Genomic DNA, 20,470 nt, shown 5'->3' on the forward strand with positions numbered 1-20,470 from the left:
TAATACAGAATACAAGGATACATATACTCTTTTAGAACAAAGACATTGATAATTATTTAAACATAAATCAGGACAATAAACATATGATTTATTCTCTCCTCTAGGGACATGAATAGGTGGGGTCTATGTATTGTTTCTTCCACGCAAAAGCTAGGTAGGCAGTTGCTGGCTGCTTATAAACAAACTATTTCCGTCATGGACTCGTCACTTAGAAAGAAACATGGGGAGATTATCCTATTTTCAGTCAAATGTATGCCTTTTCAAGAAGAACTTGTACTCAGTGACCTAGAGTGGGGAGAATGAGCACCGGTCACAGTAGTATAGTAGTAGGTCAAAAAGCGATTTTGATGGATCATAACCGGGGGCCTGAACACCGAGAGCTATTCGGGTTGTGAGGAAATTGCAACACAAAGCATGAATTGCACCCAGCGTCGTTCACGTGTCGATAAGGCTCAAGGTCAAAGATCAAGACGAAGGAACGAGAAAGGGGAATAAACGCCAAAACATAACGCCAAATTTATAAATGCCAAGCGGCGCAGGAACGTGAAAAGTGTAGCCAGCTGTATCACTCGGGGCAAGAAATATTCACATGTCGTTGTCGTAAAGTTTCGGCGACGCGTAGATGTCGTCCACATGTGCGTGGGGCAGGACGCGTAAATCATAAGATAGAGGATCTAGGGCACGGACTCGCTTCACGGACGTGGTCGAATCCCGCACTACTGGCCGGTGTTCTTCTTCCAGCGGAGCAGTTCTGCTAGGCTCGCGAGGCTGCAGCCCATCTTGAGGAAGTCATGCTCCAGCAGTTCATGTGCTGTAGCACGGCTGTCCACCGCCACACAGAGACACACGCTAAGGAACGACTTAAGTTCTTTGCTAAGTTTCTCGGGCGCCTTCAGTCGGGGAGTGCCGTTCGTAGCAATCAAATACAACGCCTTGAGAGGTTCCTCGTTGAGGTATGGAGGTTCCGACTCAATCATTTCGATAGCCATGATGCCCAAAGACCAACAGTCAACCTTTGGACCGTATTCCTTCTGCTTGACCACCTCGGGGGCCATCCAATACGGGGTGCCAACCATTGTGGCACGCTTGCTCTTTGTCTCGGTTAGTTTCGCAGAGAATCCAAAATCGGCTAGTAAATATGTCAGTAACGACGGTTCTCTTTAGAGAGAATAAGGACGACTTACTAATCTTAACATGACCGGCTCGGTCCAGAAGAACATTGTCACTCTTGATGTCGCGGTGAATGATATTCTGACTGTGTAAATGTGCCAAGCCTTTGCAAGTCTAATGGAAATGTTAGCCAAAGATGAACTCAAAGGAGCGGAGATTGACTTACCTCCGCGCAGATTGTAGCAATCTGATCTTCCTGGATCACACGGTTGTTGTCAATGACATCCGTCAGTGCTCCACCCTCCATGAACTCCATGATCACCCAAAGTTCATTGCTTTGCTCCTGGAAGAAGGAATCCAAAAAGTTGACGATATTGGCATGCTGACTGTCTTTCATGACAATAATCTCGTTGACAATCAGCTCTTTACGTGGCTGACTGCGCAAATCCATTTGTTTGATGGCAACTTGGCACCGAGGGCCATACTGCCGATAGAGCTCGCGAGCAACACCAGAAGTTGCATTCTCTTTAACCCGCGCAACATATACGGAGCCGGAGGCACCTTGTCCGATTTTCCGTTGCTTGCTGTAGGATTCATTTGGATTATCCTTGGAGACCACGGATCTGAGCCTGTCCATTACTTCATTCTCACTCATGGCTGACATGCGGACCTCCTTCTTGTGAGGATCGGCTTTCTTCGTCAAAGCAGCCTCTGCCTGCTTCACGCCATCGGGAGTCTTCTTGGAGGCCTGTTTGTTCGCAATGTTCAGGGGTTTCACAGGCTGCACAGGAGCAGGAAGCTTGCTCGGAGGAGGGCCATGGGTCTGCGGAGCCTTGCCGTTGTTTTGAGTGCGAGCGGCTGGCGCTTGAGCCCGGGGATCGTGAGGAGCATATCTTGAGCTAGATAGATCCTCATGGCGTGAGGCCGGAGCTCGTGCGCCATTGGATGCGTACTCGCCAGGTCTCTGTGCTGCAGTTGGAGGGGATGGGGCTGGCCGTTGAGCAGTCAGTTGACGAGGTGAATCTTGAGGCTGACGAGCAGCGCCAGGGGCCTGTGGAGCGGGACGGCTTGGCTTGTAACGGTCATTCATTGACGGTTCAGAAGGCCCATATCCTCCTAGTTCTTGTTTTGCGAGAGGTACACGGGACTTTGGTAGAGAGGCATTGTAGGCATCTTGCTCAAGTCTGCTCTGTTCCTCCTCGCGCTGCCGATTACGACGATCTTCCTCAACCCGCCGGCGTTCATGTTCAGCCAGTTCCTTCATCTTCTCCAACTGCTGCTGTTGCTCCATGTTTCTATCAGGGCCAGATTTACTTTGGGAATGGCCGGATGAGGCCGAGCGGCTAGAGTAAGATTGGCCGCTATCTAACCGTTGCGAAGGGGCTGGTGGAGGCGGCCTTGGAGGCGCGATCGAGCCCCCAACTGTGTTGTTACCATATGGCTTCGCCTGGCCAGCAGGAGAACCCAAGCCGGCGTAGTATTGTGGGTTTTGTTCGCGCATCTTGATATCCGAGTAGAATTCCAAGACTTCAATAACAGCTTGCGGGTTCTTTTTGTAGTCTTCCTTGGTGATAGCGGATGCAGTTAAAAGCTTCTCCCACTCGGGAGGCAGTCCCACAAAGGCTCCAGTTCGCGGATCGAAGCCGACATGCACACGATGACTGAAGTTTGTGGGGTTACTTACACCTCCCATACCAGGGCAGCGCTCGTAGATCTTATCAATCCAGTCGTAAATTTCTTCGTCCGTCTTGACCTCACATGTCAGGCTTTTCGTGGGGACATCACGGGTAATTAGCGCGGTTTTAGATGTCGCATCTTTTGGGTTCGCTAAACGGACGATCTCAAATGCCATACGTGTATCTTCTGAGCGAGATACCCCTGTGACTGCGGATAGAGGAATGGAGAGAACAACCTTTCCTGCATCGTTTTTCAAGAAGTCCAAGCGGGACTCCCGAAGAACCAGGTATCGTTGATTCCAAGTAGCCAAAAATTTATCTTCTTTGCAGCGAACATGGCCCTCTTTAACCACAGCCACACCACCCTGGCCTAACTGGTCTGTCTTTGTCCGAACAAGAGAAGGACTGCTGGTGTTCGGGAAAAGCGAGAGATTTGCGGTCGGGGTACTGGGAGAATCTAGGCTCATTTGCCCAAACGATGTGACTGCACCGTTTGTGCTTGCGGAGAGGTTGAGTTTCGGACGGTCGGTTGGCGGGCGAGGGGCGGGGCCAGGGTTCATGAACTGGTCTGCAGAATACATGCTGCGAAACAAGTCAATTATGTCGAATTGGCAATTACAATAGTGACGTACAAGACTGATAAGCGAATTGCAAACAGCGAGGCCAGGGGAGGATTGGAAGCTCATGTTGACTTACTTTCCATAAGATGAAGCCATTCCGTGTTATGATTCGAATGGCGGGCGCCCCAGTTGGGGGGGTTCACCTCGGGTGTGAGAGGGAGGCTGAACTCGAAGGGTCGGTGAAAGACTCAAACAGCTGACTATAAAGTGTATCAGCATTCTAAGGGTCGTCAAAAATGAGACTTCTGCGCAGGGCCAAACTTGCGATCCAAGGGTCGTGGCACATTTGCACCTGGATCCAATGTCCAAGGGGATATGGATCAACCAGTGAAAGCCTGGGGTCGGAGACGGGGACACGGTTGAACAATAATAGGGGTTGGGCCTCAACGGTGATCTGAGTTCTTACCAACGCTTATCGGGAATTCAAAGCAATAACCCCCGCGCTTGCGACGGTATCTCGACTGCGGGATACACCTTTGCAAATATTCTTTGTCTCAACGGGGTGAGAAGAAGCAGGGGCCAAATCGGGAGGTGTAACTCCTTAAACAAAGAGCGGGGGGGGCACCGTCTGAGTAAAAGATCAGAGGGACAGGCCACAGAATGAGCAAAGTCGGAAAGAGAAGAAGAAGGTCAAGAGGGACGGACTGGTGATGAATCCAGGCTTCTTCTTGAGCCGGAGAGGGGATGAGAAAGAGGGAAGTGTTGTAGATGGTGGAGGGCGTAGACGGGAGGTTTCACCACCGCCGGCTGGGGACTCGGGAGGCTCCAGAATCCCTGAAGGAGACGGCGGCTCTTCCATTTTTAACAACATCAACTTACCTTTTACGGTTCGATTCTGTCCTCTGGATCTTTTTCTTATTTTTTCTTGAAGTCAATGCTTTTTATCATAACGGTAACGTATTTTTATGTGTCGAGCCTCCCTCGACTCGCCAATTTGATATAAACCACTTTTAAGGAAGAACTTGAATTGAAGCAGGCTCAAGATCCCAAAGAATATTCCAATTTCCGTCTCCGCTACCTAGGGTTTCAACCTTGCCCAACGGTGGCTGAACCCCAGCTTATAATTATTCGCGACCCTAGTTCGCCCTTCAATCAAGAGCATGAACCGAGCCCATCGCGATGTTTCATCTCGACTCACCTCTTGGAAGTTGAAACAGCGATCTGATCGCGATCCGGCATTCTTAATGCAAATCGGCACATATCTGAATCAAGGGAGGCACCCCACAGGCCTAGGCGCAAGCAATACTACTCCTCGGTACGTATGTAAGTATGTACTAACTTGAGCGTACATACTCTGCTCCGGTATCAAGGAGCATTAGGTAGGATAAAATCCCCCTTCTCAACAGTGTTCCTGTACATGAGGTACAAGTCTATCTTAATATTATGTAGAGCCCAATTACTACCAGATGCTTGTGATTACGAGCTTACGCTTATGGACGCTTATGGACATTTAAATGGATGATAATGGTTCTACTACTAACTACTCCACTTCCAATGTTTTATAAACAGACCCACGCACTCCAGACCTTTCCCTTGTCCAATTTTCGAGTCAAAACGATAAAAAAATGGCAATGCAGTGTTTGACGTAGGAAGTCTCGGCAAACTGTCCGCAATCACTATTATTTAACCTCAAGAGGTCCTATTGATACCGTGCTAAGGACCGGGAGTATATGTCCCGATGAACGTATGTTCATATGCTGTTGTTATATATAAGACGGTGGAGAAGCTTCAACGAGTTTCTAGAAACCATGGCTATTATTATTCCCCGAACGGATAGTTGAATTTGAGTAGCCCGTTCAAGCCTCCTACCCACCCATCATGGGCTTCGCTATCATGAGCCTCACTGCCCACAACTTTGCGCATCACACATGGCACCCCTCCTTGCCACTCGTTCTTGCCGTGCCGCATCTCTTCATTCCACACCCGGGCTTCCATGCCGGCTGTCATTCCTTGGGTCAAGTTGACACCGTCTATGCTAACTTCCAGTTCCCGCCCGCGGTTCTTCTCACTCAGCCGTAGTGTGATCGGTGTACTAGCTGGGAGAACTAGAGGCCGGAAGCTGAGACTTCTAGCACAAATTGGGGTCAAGAGCACGGCCGGCACCAGAGGATGCACTATGCTACCTCCGCTACTGAGGCTGTACGCTGTACTGCCGGTTGGTGTAGAAATGATGATCCCGTCCGCCACAGCTTCAGTTAGAAATCTCCCTCCCACATACACGTCCACTATGGCAAGGTGTGGCTCCTTTCCACGGTGAAGAAGTAGTTCGTTCATGACATACAAACCCTCACTTCCTATCCCTTGGCTAGGCTCGGAGCACTTATCCGCATCAACGGGATTACCGTCGGCAGTATACAGCGCAACTTTGAGACGATTTCGCATAAGGATGCGGGCACCCCTGTTCAGTCCCATTGACTTGCCACGGATTGACGACCATCCAGTGATCCCTTCCAATTGTCTTTCGGAGCCTGAGGAATGCGGTACCCCAAGGATAGAGGCGCGGTCTCCTACTCCTGCGCCAGACATGTATACCTCGCGGAATGCGCGTTTATATTCATTGAATTTCCATTCGCCAAGGAACCCCAAAGTCCCCATGCTGAACGACAGCATTGGTGGAACATTGACGCACGTGGCGAACAGTGAGGATGCATGTAGAATCGTCCCATCGCCGCCGAGTGTAACGCTTAGGTCCACCTTTTTATGCAATGCACAAGGCAGCCTATCCAGGGAAGCCGTATAAATAGGAAAGGCCAGAGATGAGTGTACTTCTTCAGCAACCTTCGGCTCTAGGATGACACCAATGGAAGGATATGTAGAGACGGTGTGACTATCGTTCCAAACAGGTTAGTGTGTGTTTCCTGAGTGTCTCATCCGGTCGTACCTGATGAACTCGACCAGCGACCGAGTCACTTCCGGGGCGCAGTCTTTCTTCACAACAAACACGTTCCTAGGAGGTGCAGGCCAATGAAGGGAAAGTAGGTCGTTCTCGTTTGACTCTTAAGATTGCGCGTGAGTCAGCAAAAGAAAGCCGGACACTCAGAGTAATGCACACCTTGGTAGCTGGGAATCAAGCGCGCGGGAAGCGAGTCTATATCTCGAATTTCTCGTCGCCGCGATGTAACTGAAAAGGTCCGCCTCTGTAATAATAGTTGCGTGTGGCTAATCATAAACCGCGTGCGGTAGACCACCGGCTGCATTGTGGACGGAAATTGAGCGGCCTAATAATTAGACCTCTATCTTTGGAAGGGGTGAAGCAGCAGAACAATCATTGAGAGACAATAGTGGAGTTATATTGTCAACATCTGCTCATATATCGTGAACTGATGCGCTCATGACATTTTCCAGCTCAGCAAGTCGATATATATTAAAAATCCGGCTGTGGGGATTTACCTAGGTTTGAGCGTGGTGCATCCTTTTCGCCACGCGAAAGGGTGAATAGCAGAGAAAGAGGCTAGGTCCAAGGCTTCCCAATGCTTTAGAGATGTTCCCATTCATTCGAAATCTGGTTATGTATAGCTATCGTTGCAGCGAGAGTTCAAGATCGAAGCTCCAGAGTCTTTGGTCCAAAGACTCAAAGAGTAAAGACCCCAGAATGATCTGCAAGTTCGGCTGACCGCCTTGGAGGCTTAGCAAGGTTAGCAGCTTCCAACGTCATGGCGGCGTTCCTGCTAGCCGAAGTTGGGCTGTCCACAAGATCGGGTGCAGCAGCCGTTCTGCTTCCTGGATGCTTGGGCTTTCAAACTCTTTGATCTCCCAATGTCTCCCATGTGATTCTTCTGGAATGCCCTTCTTATATTTTACTCTTCTTTTCCTTCTCTTTACCCGATGAAATGGCCTAGCCTACTCATCATTCCTTCTGCTATCCTTCTCTCGCCCTACACCTACCTACTCGGGCTATTCTTAGAGTACCTGACCTAGTAAGTAAACATGGTACCTTCCGGTCTTCTACCCCCATGCAACATGGTCGCGTGATGGCTCTAGCAGAGGAAGAAAAACAAACAAAAAAAAACTGATTATCGGTCAAACAGTCTTCTCGTTCTCGAGTAGAAATAGTGACGTGCTTCGCTCCCCTCTATATAGTCCGCAGCCCCCGCCATCATGAACGGTGCAGAACTTCGACAGCGGAAGCCGGCGGCTCGAGCACAAAACGATCCCCAGACCTCGAAAGATAGTGAGCCACATCTCAAACATGGAATCCCTATGCAAGTGCTTCGCTCTCTGCTGCTCGCAACTTGGTTCAACTGCTGCTGCGCCATAATTCTGGTGACGCAGTTTATTGGCTCTCCCCTGTATCTCATCAACAAAGAGTACTATTACGCTTATATGGCGTCTACGAAACGTTCATTCGGCCTAGTTATAACCGCTCTCACCGAGTGGGGTTGCCCGACCTATGTTAGGGTGAGCGGGGATAAGAGTGTACGCGGACAGATTCACATTGCCGAGGATGGTCGACTAAAGACGGCATTTCCAGAACGTCTGGTAATGATTGCGAATCATCAGGTCTACACTGACTGGATATATCTCTGGTGGATCGCTTACTCCAATTCGATGCATGGCCATATTTTTATCATCCTCAAAGAGTCACTAAAGTACATTCCTATCCTCGGCCAGGGTATGATGTTCTATGGCTTCATCTTCATGGCTCGAAAATGGCTGTCTGACAAGCCACGACTCCAACACCGTCTAGAAAAACTGAAGAAACGGCACCTTGTTTCTGACTCAGGCGTCCTCAAGTTTGATCCTATGTGGCTCCTGATCTTCCCGGAAGGAACAAACCTGTCCATAAACACGAAACGGCGAAGTGATGCCTTTGGTGCAAAGAACTCATTCCCGCCTTTGCGGCACCAGGTTCTTCCTCGTTCGACCGGATTGTTCTTCTGCCTACAGCAACTACGAGGGACTGTTGACTGGGTATACGACTGTACTGTCGGCTATGAAGGGCCCCCGTAAGTGGCACTCTTGGTCTTCCTTACCCGCTCTGAAGGTTCGCTGACGTCTGCTGTTTGGGCTGGTTAGAAGGGGCAGTTATGCAGACAAGTATTTCACACTCCGGTCAACGTATGTACAAGGGCGACCGCCAACTTCGGTCAATATGCACTGGAGACGTTTTGCGGTTGCAGACATTCCTCTCGATGATCAGACAGAGTTTGATGAGTGGCTCAGGGCTCGCTGGACTGAAAAGGATAACCTATTGGAACAATACTTTGAAACCGGACGCTTCCCATCGGAATTGGCTGGTAGTATCGATGTAGGTCATGGAGACGCCACGCAGCTAGCGGCGGCCGAGAGTGGGTATGTCGAAGCCCATGTTCGGCTGAAGCATTGGACTGAGGTTGGCCGGATATTCAGAGTGATCTTTGGCATCGCTTTTCTCTGCCAGGTTGTTCCGAAACTGTTGGGAGTCGGAAGCTCGAATGCTTAAAACTGGGACAGATTTTTGACTTCACATCCTACTCTTGGGCTTGCTATACTGTCAACGATATCCTATCCTTATGACTGATGACTAGGTATTTTTACCGATTAGAGTTGGAATTAACATTTTCTCCGCTCAGGCGTTCGATCCATAGATTTAGAAGTACACATGATGTGTTCAAGCAAGAAGCTCCCTGAGTTCTAATAAGCCACCCCAGGACCCTTTTGTTCTAGTTTTATTCGAGTCCGTTTAGACCTTCATGGAAAAAAGGACTGGGTCTTTTTCAAGCATGAAATACTACTGACTACTTTGAAGTACTGAACTATATAGCCATAGCTAGCGCCACAGATGGCGGTGCAACACAGCCACGCAATGGCCTGTTCAAGCCTCAGGCGTCAAATCTTCTGAATCGCTCCATTATTGATTCGCGGCAATAACAGCACGCCGGAAAACTGCCAGCTCAAGCCTTCATTACATTCTCTTGCGCTCACATGGCAGTTTCGGCATTTGACTGTTGAATCTGGATACGGAAAAACGAACATGACTTGAGCTCTGAGCTTCTCCACAAGGACCTATCACTCTCTTCCGACCGAAGTTTTATCTCCTCCGCGCCTCTTAGCTCGCGCTCAACCGGCAGGGCCAGCAAACTTCCACTATGGCATCTCTGCAAAACGGATACTCAAATGGCATCAATGAGGATACGCTTTCTCTATCTGGCTCTCTGGCCAACTTTCGCTTCTCGGACATTCCTTCTGCTATTGACATTCCCGCATCTACTCTCGACACCGAGGTCGAAGTCAGCCTAGAAGGGCTCCCCGACGACCCAACCGAACTCTGCACACTGCTAGAGAACGAGAAAGCGGCGAAGAACTTCTGGGTGATTATCGCGCTTGCCTATGCCAAACAAAAACAGATAGACCATGCCATTGAGATTCTGAACAGAGGTCTCGCCTCGGTTGCTCAAGGAGCTACAAAGGAAAAGCTGGGTCTATTGGGCTGGGTATGCTGGCTATATCTACTTAAAGGCCGGCAAGCGCCTCGCGTGGTGTCTGATGGCGGATTGGGATCGGAAGCAAAGACAAAGGACTACTATATCCAGCAGGCGACGGGGATACTGAACGAGGCTTCGCGCTTGAACCCGTCTTTCCCGCCATTATTCCTTGCTCGTGGTGTGCTATCTCTTCTACGCGCTTCATTGCACCCCCCACGGCCGGTTCGACCGGGAGCCGTTGATAATTCAGAACGTTTGGAATCGCTGCGACAAGCTCTCAAACAATTCGATGAGTCGTCGAAAGCTTTCGGTGGACGAAATGTGATGGCGATCCTCGGACGTGCAAGAGCGCATTACCTACTCGGCCGATATGCAGAGGCGTTGGAAGAATACCAGAAAGTCTTGATGAGGATGCCCGGCTTGACAGATCCAGATCCCCGGATTGGAATTGGGTGCTGCTTATGGCAATTGGGCTTCAAGGACCAAGCTAAGGTTGCCTGGGAGCGTGCTTTAGCACTGGTATGTTTATTTATGACCTTGATGGAACTTCTCGCAATCCAACTAATCCCGTTACTCTTCTTGTTTACAGAATCCCGACTCCAAGGTTGCCAATATACTGCTCGCGGTATACTATCTCTACGACAGCTCTCGACATGCCACGACAGATCCAGCCTTCGGCTCCCTGTACAAGCTGGCCATGACGCAATACACACAAAAATCCTTCAAACTTGACAAAGAGTATCCCATGACCTGCGCTCTTTTCGGCAGCTATTTTCTGCTGAGAAAGTCCTACTCAACAGTCGATACCCTTGCTCGCAAGTCGATTGAGAACACGGACGTGATGCAAATAGCCAGCGATGGATGGTATCTGCTCGGTCGAAAGTGCCACTATGAGGGCGACTTGACCAAAGCGGCAGAGTACTACAATCGTTCTGACCAAGCTCGAGGGGGGGGTGACCGTGGTTATCTCCCGGCTAAATTTGGCTCGGTACAAATGCAGATCTCTAACAAAGACTATGACGGAGCCAAGTTCCAATTGGAGAAAATAATTCAACAAGCCAAGAACCCAGAATGCATGATGCTCCTTGGAGCTCTCCACGCTGAAGAAGTTTTCGCCGCGCAAAGGAGCGGAACCAAAGAAGATAAGTCGGCTGAGACCAAGAAGGCCATCACCCTGCTGGAAGGCGTTCGCGCTCTCTGGAAGGATGAGACCAAGAAGATCACGCCAGACGAGTCTGTCTTGGTATACCTCTCCCGACTGTATGAGCAGTCTTCTCCCGAGAAAAGCATGCAGTGCTTGACTCAGTTAGAAGAAATGCAACTAGCCGAGATACCTGACGAAGAGCGACCCGATGGTGTCGAAGACGAAGAGGAAATCAAGGCTGCGCTCCGGGTGAAACTCCCACCGCAACTTCTCAACAACATGGGCTGCTTCCTATACCAGAGCGAGAAGTTAAGTCTAGCTCGCGTGATGTTCCAAGCCGCGCTGGACGCCTGTGTACGGTCGCAAGAGAAGGAGAGCGACTTCGACACAGATGCTCTCCTCACCACAGTAGGGTACAACCTGGGTCGGGCGCATGAAGCATCTGATATGTCTGAGGAGGCGAAGAAATCCTACGAGGACGTCCTTGAGCGGCATAGCGATTACACAGAGGCGAATGCACGACTGACATACCTCGCTCTTCGCCGCAGCCCAACCGACGAAGGGCCGAAGAAGATGGCGAAGCTTTACGAGACTGACTCGACCAACCTTGAGGTTCGGGCCCTGTTTGGGTGGTACCTAAGTAAGTCTAAGAAACGGGCGTCAAACATCGCAGAGGACCACGAGCAGCGGCATCACAAGCACACACTGCAATACTACGACAAGCATGATCGGTACTCTCTTACTGGAATGGGCAACGTACATCTTCTCTTTGCTCGAGACATGCGCCGAGAAACAGATCAGGAGAAAGAGAAGCGACGCAAGATGTACGAGCGGGCCGTCGAGTTCTTTGACAAAGCTCTACAGTTAGATCCTCGAAACGTATACGCCGCACAAGGTATCGCTATCGCTTTGGTAGACGACAAGAAAGACTTCAGCCAGGCAGTGCACGTCTTCTCTAAGATTCGCGACTCCCTTAAAGACGCCAGTGTATATCTCAATCTCGGTCACGTCTACGCAGAACTACGCCAATACTCTCGCTCAATCGAGCACTATGAGGCCGCTCTCTCCAAAGACCGCGCCCGCGACGCCCAAATTCTCGCGTGTCTCGGCCGTGTCTGGCTTCTAAGGGGCAAGCAAGAAATGAGTCTCGTTGCCATGAAAACAGCCCTCGATTACGCACAGCGGGCGCACTCCGTGGCTCCCACGCAAGCCCACCTCGAGTTCAACGTTGCTTTTGTCCAAAACCAAATCGCTTCCCTCACCTACAGCCTCCCTGAAACACAGCGCACCGTGCAAGACGTCGAAGACGCTGCCGAGGGTCTCCGTCAAGCTGTTGAGACATTTGGGCGTATCGCCCAGGTCAAGAACCCGCCTTATCCTGCCGAATCCCTAGAGCAACGCGCCAACATGTCCAAGACAATCATCAAACAGCTGGACCGCGCTCTTCAGAGCCAAAAGGAGTACGAAGAGAAGAACGCCGCTAAACTACAACAAGCCCGCGAAGCCCGTGAAGCCGAGGTTCGTCGCCGCGAGGCTGAAGTCCAAAAGGCCCAAGAAGCTGAAAGGGAGCGGAAACAGCGCGTCGCTGAAGAGCGCCAGCAGCTCGTTGAGGAAGCACAGAAACTTGCTGCCCAGCGCGCGGAGGAAGAACGAGCCCGTGAAGCAGCCGAGCTCACAACAGAGTCTGAAACCGGCGAGAAGGTCAAGAGGAAGAAGCGCACTGGTGGCGGTGGGAAACGCAAGAAGGGACGTCGCAATGAGGACGACTTTATCAATGATGATGATGGAGGTGCTGCGGGTGGCGATCGGAGCTCTGAGCCTGATGAGAGTGGGAAGGAAGAGAGCGCGCCCAAGAAGCGGAGACGCTTGGAGAGGAGGTCGAGGCATGCTGCTGGGGGTGGAGGGAAGGCACAGGGCAAGTATAAGAGTTCCGAAATGGTGGTTGATTCGGATGATGAGGAAGAGGCTGCGGGCATACCGGCTGTTGGTGATGAGGAAGATGATGAAGATGTCGTGCAGAGGCGGAGAGCGAAAGTCTCAAGGCGGGTTGCAGATGACGATGAGGACGAAGAGGAGGAGGTCGCACCGCCTGCTGGTGATGGCGAAGAAGATGAAGGTTTATTCAGCGAGAAAGACGAGGAGGACACAGAAATGAAGGATGGCGATGAGTAGTTCATCCATTCTTCGTCTTCTTTCATCTTTCTGCGTTTTACTCGTCATCTATTTCATGTCCATGTAGTTTACTCTCCATATGTTTGTTTGTTTCTTTTCTTTTTTCTTGTCCCATACGATATGTCTTTCGGCGTTGGTATGGGTGTACCTGTTCCAGCTTGGTTGAGCATTATATTGAGTTTAATGCGTGCAATGTGCAATACACAAGATCCGAAATCTGGGCAGTTGATCTCCTTTCCCGGTAGCTTGCGATCTGGAGTCTTGATAGGGGATTGAAGATCGATCGTTCAAATAGGACTACTTTCAGTATGACAGCGCTGATGATCAAGAAGAGTACGAGACCGATGCCAATTTCACTGGCTCGGTGTTCAGCTCTATCAGACTATTGAATTTGGCGAAGACAAAGGGGTCTCAACTTTTTACAGATCGGATATGGGCGTGTTGGCCCTGTTTAACCTGACGACTCTTCGGTTCGTATCTGCCGGAGTTTCCAAAGTCTATACGTGTCTGTGAAGTTTTTTACTAGATGGTGGTTCGCCAGCATTACGTAGGTGCAGTTCAGGAGTAGAAGTCAAGAACGAACCAACGGGCGAAGGCGCTGTTAAGGTTCGAATCTGAGACGCTGGTGTGGTTTTCAGCCAGACTCCCAAGGTCGGATGATTGTCGGGTCAACTCAAACTTCAAAGGATTCCTGACTGGAGTAACTCCTTCGGCTAGTTATGGAGTAGGTACGACTGACTGACTGACTGCAGGCAATGGCATTTCCATGGACGAAGACAAAGGTTGGAACATGGAACGCCGCGGCGAGCCCCTTTTCAAAGCGTCTGTCCCTTTAAGCCGATCCCTTGGACAACGGACTGTATCAACTATCAACCCCTGTCACGACTCACGACTCACGACTCACAGCACCGGAGACCTGTGAAAGCTGGGGAAGAGACGGAGAGTTCTACCACTGCCATCCTTGTCTGACTATCTATATCAGGTATGTACTACTGATACCAGCAGCCAGGAAAGAAAAATTTCGTAATTAGTATCTAGCCTGTCGAAGTGGTTGGACACGCGCGTCTGTAGATCTGTAATGTCGGAACAACGCGCGGTATTGTTGATTATCAGTCTATGGTAGGTTAAAGAAGCCTCAAGTTACAATGTAGGCGAGGCTCAGGCAACACAAAGACCCAAAATAGCTGTTCTAATCAAAGGCTAGATGTTTGTCCAGACTCCTAGTCAGACCCATCGCGATGGAGAAGACAACTGAAACTTAAGTGGATCAACGAGGGAATTTTGATCGCGAGTCATAAATCTCGGCCGGCGACTCAACAGAACTCTCAGTCTCTCAGCCTAGCATTTACAGCCTTGCATTGGGCGTGAATAAATTCATTACTTTGTATGGAATAACCTGTCAATAGTTTGAGAATTGAGCGACCCGAGAGACTGGTCAGCCGTCATCCGCATGGTAAAAAAAAAAAAAGCAAGTGAGCACGGAATGTGAGCACGAGGTGATAGATCTCGTAACAATAATGGGCAGACAGCTGCTGCAGGTACGTACAGTACAGATACTGATTTGATCCTCGCCTGGCGGTGTGATCGACCAAGCCCTGGACCGAACGGAGAGCTGCACTGCTCTGCTCATGCCTCGTGGTGCTGCGTCGTCCTGCGTCATCCTGCGTTGGGTCCGTCCGCATGTGTCTGATTCCAGGATGTTGGTTGTATTATTATATTATTGTTGTTGCTGTTGTTGTTCTGTCGCAAACTGCCGGTACACATGCTGCTTTCCGATCCGAGGCTGAACGCGATGCTGCTCTTGCACACTCTCGAATAGAGATCGTCCCAGCAATTTTATTGTTCCCATGGAAGTCTTCAAGCCCTCGGAGGCTCCAAGGCTAAAAAAGGTTCAGATGTACTGATGTAGTCGATCATGACCGAGAGAGGACAACTGTCAGGACTGAACTATGGATATGGATCTCATCGACATGCCCATCTCAGTAAACAAAGAGGGCAGACCAGAACACGCTACCGATACTACTCTCCGACAGCCAGAAACCGCAGGATTTTCAAACCGCTCGAAGAGCGTCTTGTCACTGGGCGACCACCAATAGGCCAACTCTAAGTGGGGGGGACGTTGAACTCTTCTGGTGGAAGCGAATGAGGACCAAGAAGTGCCTGAATTGACTTTCATTTGACATCCTCCGGCTCTGTTCCAGTGTTCAGTACGGAGTAGTTCTCTGGGTTTTTTTTTTTCCTTCCATATCTTTGCCGTGGACCCTCGGGCTCTCTCGGGCTTCTTCCTCGGATGGCTGTTTTTCCTGAGATGGGGTAGAAGCTTAGCAGCAGCCATGGCTCAATGCTCAACAGTCTTAGATAAAGGAGGGGTAATGGTTTGACAGTAGGAGGAGGCGTTCCCACGGAGTTTCTGGACTAACTTCTCTCAGATCTCCAGATATATTATAATATATTATCCCACGAGAGGGGATAGTCGCACAGCCAATCTCTTCCATGGATATTCGATGCATCGTGCTTAGCTCGGGCTCTAATTTCCGCGACATGAATCTGGATGGAGCATGGATCATCTATTCTGCTTTCGGAGAGCACACAAGAACCCACTGCTGATACCTACCGAACTCAGTCCCGCGTGTGGGATGCGAAACGAGTCTGGAATGCGATGATCGTCAGGCCCTCAAAACTCATAATTCCCAGCTTCAGAACCGCCGTGCAACTTGCAAGGGTTGTCGACTCTCCAAGCCGGGCAAGCCCCCAAACCCAAAAGACTAAGCGTTGATGCAGCGGCGACTCTTCCCAGCCCTGAGCCCGCAGCCCCAGCCAGGAGCGACTAGCCATCGTAGCCTGGGGGCTAAGGCTGGGGCGGGAGTCTCATGTCACATCCCTGCCGTCCCTCGTTGATGGCAGTTGCCAATTGATCCCAGATGCTTTCTTTACTTTTTTTCTGAGCACCCGTAGAACGACGGCCTAAGCTGCATGGTACGCGGTTATCTCGATAGATAGGTAGGATCCGATCGACGGCTGAAGTCGACGGGGCACTCCGACTCTGGTTCTTTCAACATCGACAGGGCCCAGGGGACACACACTACGAGGTAGCGAGTCTGTACCACGGAACATCGCGAGAATAGTATACCGATGTCCGTGCCAATAATGCACGAGAGGGTGCCGTCGCGTGTCTCCCTACCTACGATGCACAGCTGTCCCCTTGCCATGGCAAATCAACGGGATCTGTGTCTGTGGCGTCGACCAGGGTGCGAAATGCGATTCACATGGGATTCAAGTATATGAAGGGACCTCAAGCGTACTTCTCCCAGGAGTCGAAGGGCTGCTGTGAGGGACTGAAAGACCATGAGCGCGGGCTGGAGGCTGGAGACTGGAGTAGATACCAAGCGGTGCTGTGCTCCAAACCCCATATAGCTGGAATACTTACGCACATCATGCATTAGTTCAGCAGGGGAAAAGGCTCAGGATTATATTATTTAATATTTTATTCTAATTTGTATTTATTTTTATTCGCTCTACTGGGCTCCCAGCAATTATTAGCACGGATATTCCCTCACTTAACAACCTGAGTTGACCATCGCGACTCTTGTTGCTCTTCAACACGGGCTATCCCACTTTTTCCCCCCCATTCCTCTCCTTTTCCCATCCACAATCAACCCGATCAATCACTCTTTGGATCGCTTCATTCTGACCTTTGTCGCGCTCATTATATTCACTCCTTCCTCAGAACCCGGTCTTTATAGTCCATACATCGACCATCGTGTAGTCCCGTCTCATCGCTGACCCTGCGGAGGCTACTAGTGTGCTCCCTCCACCAATTTCCAATTGTTCTGATCCAGACTTCCGCTTCCACGCTCTCTGAGTCTGGTGTCTGTGACAATCGCCGTTCCATTCCTTCATTTGACTTCAATTGATCTTCTTCTCTCTTCCTGCTCTCAGGCTCTCTTTACCTTCCCTCTGAGTCTTCTGCCTTTCCTCTATAAACATAGTTGCACCGCGACAATCCCATTGTCTCAGTCATCAACCAACTCCTACCATGCCCCATGCCAGAGCCCGGTCAAACACATTGAAGGCGTAACAGTCACTTTTCTAGTCGACTCTCTTCTTACCAAGGTTCATCGACTCTCGAAAAGGTTCTCTGATTTTTCCGGCCCATTTTAACAGCGTGTGTGCTGTGTGATATTAGCCTTGTTCCACCATGCCATTGAGCCCTCCCTTCGCTGTTTCAGCCTCTCGCCCAATGGCGCAGGATCTCGATCGTCCATCCACCGGAGCGTCCAACAGTGAATCCGCCGACTACTCCGCTCATATGCGCTCAAGGTCGTCTACACATGCCCAGAGCCCTAAGAGGTTGTCTGTCTTCAGTGGTCGTTCCCGGAGCAATACCACCACCTCTACTTCTCCCTCTATCTCCTCTCGCCGTTCACCCACCTCCTCCATGACGGCCAACGAGACCACAGCCTTGCCCTTAGGTCTGGAGGATCGCACGCCCTCGGCAGCGGGTGTGCGCCACGACCGACATGAGAGTGTAACCAAGTCTCTCCTCTTACGTGGAAGCAGGATACTGCGCCGTCAAGGGAGTAAGATCAATATCGCCGGTGCTCTGGAGGAAGAAGATGAATCGGAGCGCGACAAGCCCCTCTTTGGTCGTAACACCAAATCACGGCCAAATGATGCCCGTAAGTGCCCTTTTACCACACCTAGCAAAGCTCTCGGAGAGAAACCACCGTACTCTGTCCTGGCGAAGTTATAATGGCTGACCCGCGCTCAATTGATACCTGTAGACGAGCATATGAAGCGAATGATCTCAGACCCATTTGATTTTCACCATCTAACTCACACAAGTCCAGCCCAATTTCAGGCACTGGGAAGAACCCGTGAAAATGACTTGGTGACCGAATTCTCCGCCATTCGAGCTTCCCAGAAGCCCGTCTCCAATTTGATAGGCATTCGAGCGGAAGACCTCCATCTACGAAGCCCTTCCGCAGAGGATCTTACTCATGGCGTGGTAGAACACGACAATGCGCGCCAATTCCCCGCCAGCCCACCGCGCTTCCCGGGCGCGACATCTACCAGCCCACAAGAGCGGCCTCTGCGGGAGTCTCGAATATATGAGAATTTCTCGCGTCCCGTCTCAAGATATCCTCGCGTTGAATCAATTTCCTCTTCACCGCGCGCCTCTTCACCACGTTTAGCATCGTCTCCTGAAATCCCAGAGCCTTCGCCTCGGGTTATCGATGAGATTCTAGGCTTCAACACCCAGCAAACATATCCGGAAAACGTCTACTCCACAGAGGATGACCTGATTCGCGGCTCCTCCCCTGTAAGCCTCAACATGGAGGGCATGGTTGACTCTAGCTTCGGTCATGCTATCACTACCGGTGCGGCTGTTGAGATTGTGGATGCCAGAACGGCATCAGCCTTGACAAGTCCTACTTCGGATTTGGAAGATGTTCCTGAAGAGGATGAAGCAACTCATTGGCATGACAGCCCTCAATCTCAGCCGCCAGCGATTTCAGAGAGTCCAGCATCTCCCCATCCCATCGGAACCCTGCACAGCACCACTGTCGCTCCGAAATCTCGCTTGTCCATCCAGGTGGCGAGGGAGCTCTCGAAGAAATTCACCGAGGCCTTGGGGTCACCCACCCTTCCCCAATACCGATCTGATCGCAACACAATGCCCACTGATGATCGAGGTGCTCAGTCGACACTGCAAAGGAAATCTTCGGTCCGCCAAAAAACTATCAATGAGACCATATATGAGTCTTGGGATGATGATATTGACTACTGCTACGAACACGCAGCTGAGTCTAATTCGGACTTTGACTGGGCGCGAAGTTCGATAGATGAGTCCCGCAGAGAAGACGGCGAGGTCACTATCACTGCCTCCGACCCGGCTACCATGCCAGCACTACCTTCGGTGGCCTCAATAAACTCAGGGCTCTTAAGTACCTCGGTTTTGTCGACTCCTGAGTTGGATCTTAGCTCCTCACGTTCAGCCCCGAGCTCACGTTCAGCCCCGAGCTCACGCTCAGCCATAACTCCATTGAGTGCCGGGTACGATAATGAACTGGGTACTCAGAAGGACGGAGGTTTTTTCCAACATGTTAGTTCTTCTGCTTTGTCGGGAGCTCTGGGCAAACATATCTCCCCGGATTGTCTGTACGAGGATTACCTGGCGGCCGATGGAGAATCAGACAAGCACTTCTCTTTTTGCTCACAAAACGGATTCCAGGCTATAGAGCACTCCGTTTCTCCTCGAAGCAGCTTTTCTCCAATCAGCAAATATAATTCGCAAGAGAGCCTCATTTTGTCCCGCGCTGCCTCGATCGTGCGTAAGCATCGGTCTTCGGTCTCGACTACGAGCGTGCCGGACTTAGTTCATAGCCTTGCAAGCAGCCGCGACTTTTCTGTGTCGGACCTAATGCTGCCTGGAGACCAACCTGGCCTTGTGCGCCAGAACTCCTCATCACATTCGTCCCATCACCGGCAAACCAAAAGTCTGGCACGGGAGATCGAGACTCAGATCATGTCCCGCCCGGATGGCAACGACAGCAGCGACTCGACCAAGCTGATGGGCGTCCCTGCTCATGATCGCGCCAAATCCACATCCGACGTGGAAACTGCTCCGAAGGCCATCAAGCCGGAGCTTCCCGCAAAGAGCGCGCAACGCAAAAAAGGTCGCACAACTTCTTACTCCCTCTTCCCAACTCCACCTCTCTCCACGCCCGCAAACTAGTCACCTCGTCGGGCTTCACATTCGCCTCCTCTCATCGGTCTATGAGGATCGGAGACCTTGCGTCTCCAGCATCAATTGTCGACCTTTTCAACGACTTTATGAACTCCTATACTGGCTTGCATCACACACAATCTTCTGCGATGATTTCCTTCTGACACTATTCATTTCTTGCGATCGTTAACGGACAACTTTCTTTGTTTGCATTCATCCTAGCATTTCTCAGCGGATTATTCCAGAAGGGTCAAAACATCAAGGGTACTACTAGGTCATTATTCATGGGCATGGAAGGACCGGAAAAAGAGGGCTGTATTGGGACGCATTCACATCAATAATCTGGGTTTCTTTTTGGTCTGTCTTGTTCACCGTCAGCGTTGTTGGTCGACGTCTGGGTATGTTACATTATACAATAGATTCAACGGGAGAGTCAGTTCACTGCTCTCATTATTATTCAACGATCTGGAGAAATAACCCCAGAATCAAATAATGCAACACAAGGGCCCAATATTATTTATCTTTGTCTTGTTCGAAAGGGGTCAACCACGGCGTTATGTCATAGCTGAAAGCTCACCGCCTGTATATACCAACCGCCTTGAGTATTCTGCCGG

At 50.5% G+C, this 20,470-nt stretch overlaps 5 protein-coding genes across 5 annotated transcripts; 3 read left to right on the forward strand and 2 right to left on the reverse strand.

Moving 5' to 3' along the window:
* Positions 1 to 77: 77 nt before the first annotated feature.
* BJY04DRAFT_185761 (serine/threonine protein kinase CLA4) lies at positions 78 to 4,117 on the reverse strand. Its single transcript, XM_073710807.1, has 5 exons — positions 3,813 to 4,117; positions 3,483 to 3,606; positions 1,337 to 3,368; positions 1,185 to 1,284; positions 78 to 1,129 (listed from the first exon to the last, which is right to left on the reverse strand). The coding sequence occupies exons 2-5, from the start codon at positions 3,500 to 3,502 to the stop codon at positions 717 to 719; spliced, it is 2,565 nt and encodes an 854-aa protein (XP_073572899.1). The 5' UTR covers positions 3,503 to 3,606; positions 3,813 to 4,117; the 3' UTR covers positions 78 to 716.
* Positions 4,118 to 4,876: 759 nt separating this feature from the next.
* BJY04DRAFT_185764 (NADH kinase POS5) lies at positions 4,877 to 7,146 on the reverse strand. Its single transcript, XM_073710808.1, has 4 exons — positions 6,797 to 7,146; positions 6,459 to 6,726; positions 6,288 to 6,402; positions 4,877 to 6,233 (listed from the first exon to the last, which is right to left on the reverse strand). The coding sequence occupies exons 2-4, from the start codon at positions 6,601 to 6,603 to the stop codon at positions 5,165 to 5,167; spliced, it is 1,329 nt and encodes a 442-aa protein (XP_073572900.1). The 5' UTR covers positions 6,604 to 6,726; positions 6,797 to 7,146; the 3' UTR covers positions 4,877 to 5,164.
* A 358-nt stretch (positions 7,147 to 7,504) lies between these two features.
* On the forward strand, positions 7,505 to 13,126 carry BJY04DRAFT_206680 (putative RNA polymerase II transcription elongation factor (Ctr9); the record flags this gene model as incomplete). Its single annotated transcript, XM_073713749.1, has 4 exons — positions 7,505 to 8,352; positions 8,423 to 8,738; positions 9,439 to 10,329; positions 10,400 to 13,126. The coding sequence occupies 4 exons, from the start codon at positions 7,505 to 7,507 to the stop codon at positions 13,124 to 13,126; spliced, it is 4,782 nt and encodes a 1,593-aa protein (XP_073572901.1).
* A 1,655-nt stretch (positions 13,127 to 14,781) lies between these two features.
* BJY04DRAFT_185772 (uncharacterized protein) lies at positions 14,782 to 15,280 on the forward strand. Its single transcript, XM_073710809.1, has one exon. It carries the CDS (start codon positions 14,807 to 14,809, stop codon positions 15,008 to 15,010), a length of 204 nt encoding a protein of 67 aa, XP_073572902.1. The 5' UTR covers positions 14,782 to 14,806; the 3' UTR covers positions 15,011 to 15,280.
* Positions 15,281 to 17,117: 1,837 nt separating this feature from the next.
* Positions 17,118 to 20,393, forward strand: BJY04DRAFT_33232 (uncharacterized protein). The gene is made up of 2 exons (XM_073720150.1): positions 17,118 to 17,805; positions 17,911 to 20,393. The coding sequence occupies exons 1-2, from the start codon at positions 17,325 to 17,327 to the stop codon at positions 19,863 to 19,865; spliced, it is 2,436 nt and encodes an 811-aa protein (XP_073572903.1). The 5' UTR covers positions 17,118 to 17,324; the 3' UTR covers positions 19,866 to 20,393.
* The last annotated feature ends 77 nt before the right edge of the window (positions 20,394 to 20,470 follow it).

The sequence above is a fragment of the Aspergillus karnatakaensis genome (assembly GCF_047715665.1).
Source record: "Aspergillus karnatakaensis strain CBS 102800 unplaced genomic scaffold BJY04scaffold_16, whole genome shotgun sequence".
NCBI classification, from domain to species: Eukaryota; Fungi; Ascomycota; class Eurotiomycetes; order Eurotiales; family Aspergillaceae; genus Aspergillus; species Aspergillus karnatakaensis.

Excerpts from the sequence above, each read along its gene's own strand:
- BJY04DRAFT_185761 (XM_073710807.1), bottom strand. The coding sequence starts at position 3,502 with ATGGCTTCATCTTATGGAAA. Across the intron at positions 3,369-3,482 it reads ATGGCTTCATCTTATGGAAA|CATGTATTCTGCAGACCAGT; the intron begins GTAAGTCAACAT and ends CTTGTTTCGCAG. Across the intron at positions 1,130-1,184 it reads AGCCGGTCATGTTAAGATTA|CCGATTTTGGATTCTCTGCG; the intron begins GTAAGTCGTCCT and ends CATATTTACTAG.
- BJY04DRAFT_185764 (XM_073710808.1), bottom strand. The coding sequence starts at position 6,603 with ATGCAGCCGGTGGTCTACCGCACGCGGTTTATGATTAGCCACACGCAA. Across the intron at positions 6,403-6,458 it reads CTTGATTCCCAGCTACCAAG|AGTCAAACGAGAACGACCTA; the intron begins GTGTGCATTACT and ends CGCAATCTTAAG. Across the intron at positions 6,234-6,287 it reads TCGCTGGTCGAGTTCATCAG|TCACACCGTCTCTACATATC; the intron begins GTACGACCGGAT and ends TTGGAACGATAG.
- BJY04DRAFT_185772 (XM_073710809.1), top strand. The coding sequence starts at position 14,807 with ATGTGTCTGATTCCAGGATGTTGGTTGTATTATTATATTATTGTTGTT.
- BJY04DRAFT_33232 (XM_073720150.1), top strand. The coding sequence starts at position 17,325 with ATGCCATTGAGCCCTCCCTTCGCTGTTTCAGCCTCTCGCCCAATGGCG. Across the intron at positions 17,806-17,910 it reads ATCACGGCCAAATGATGCCC|ACGAGCATATGAAGCGAATG; the intron begins GTAAGTGCCCTT and ends TGATACCTGTAG.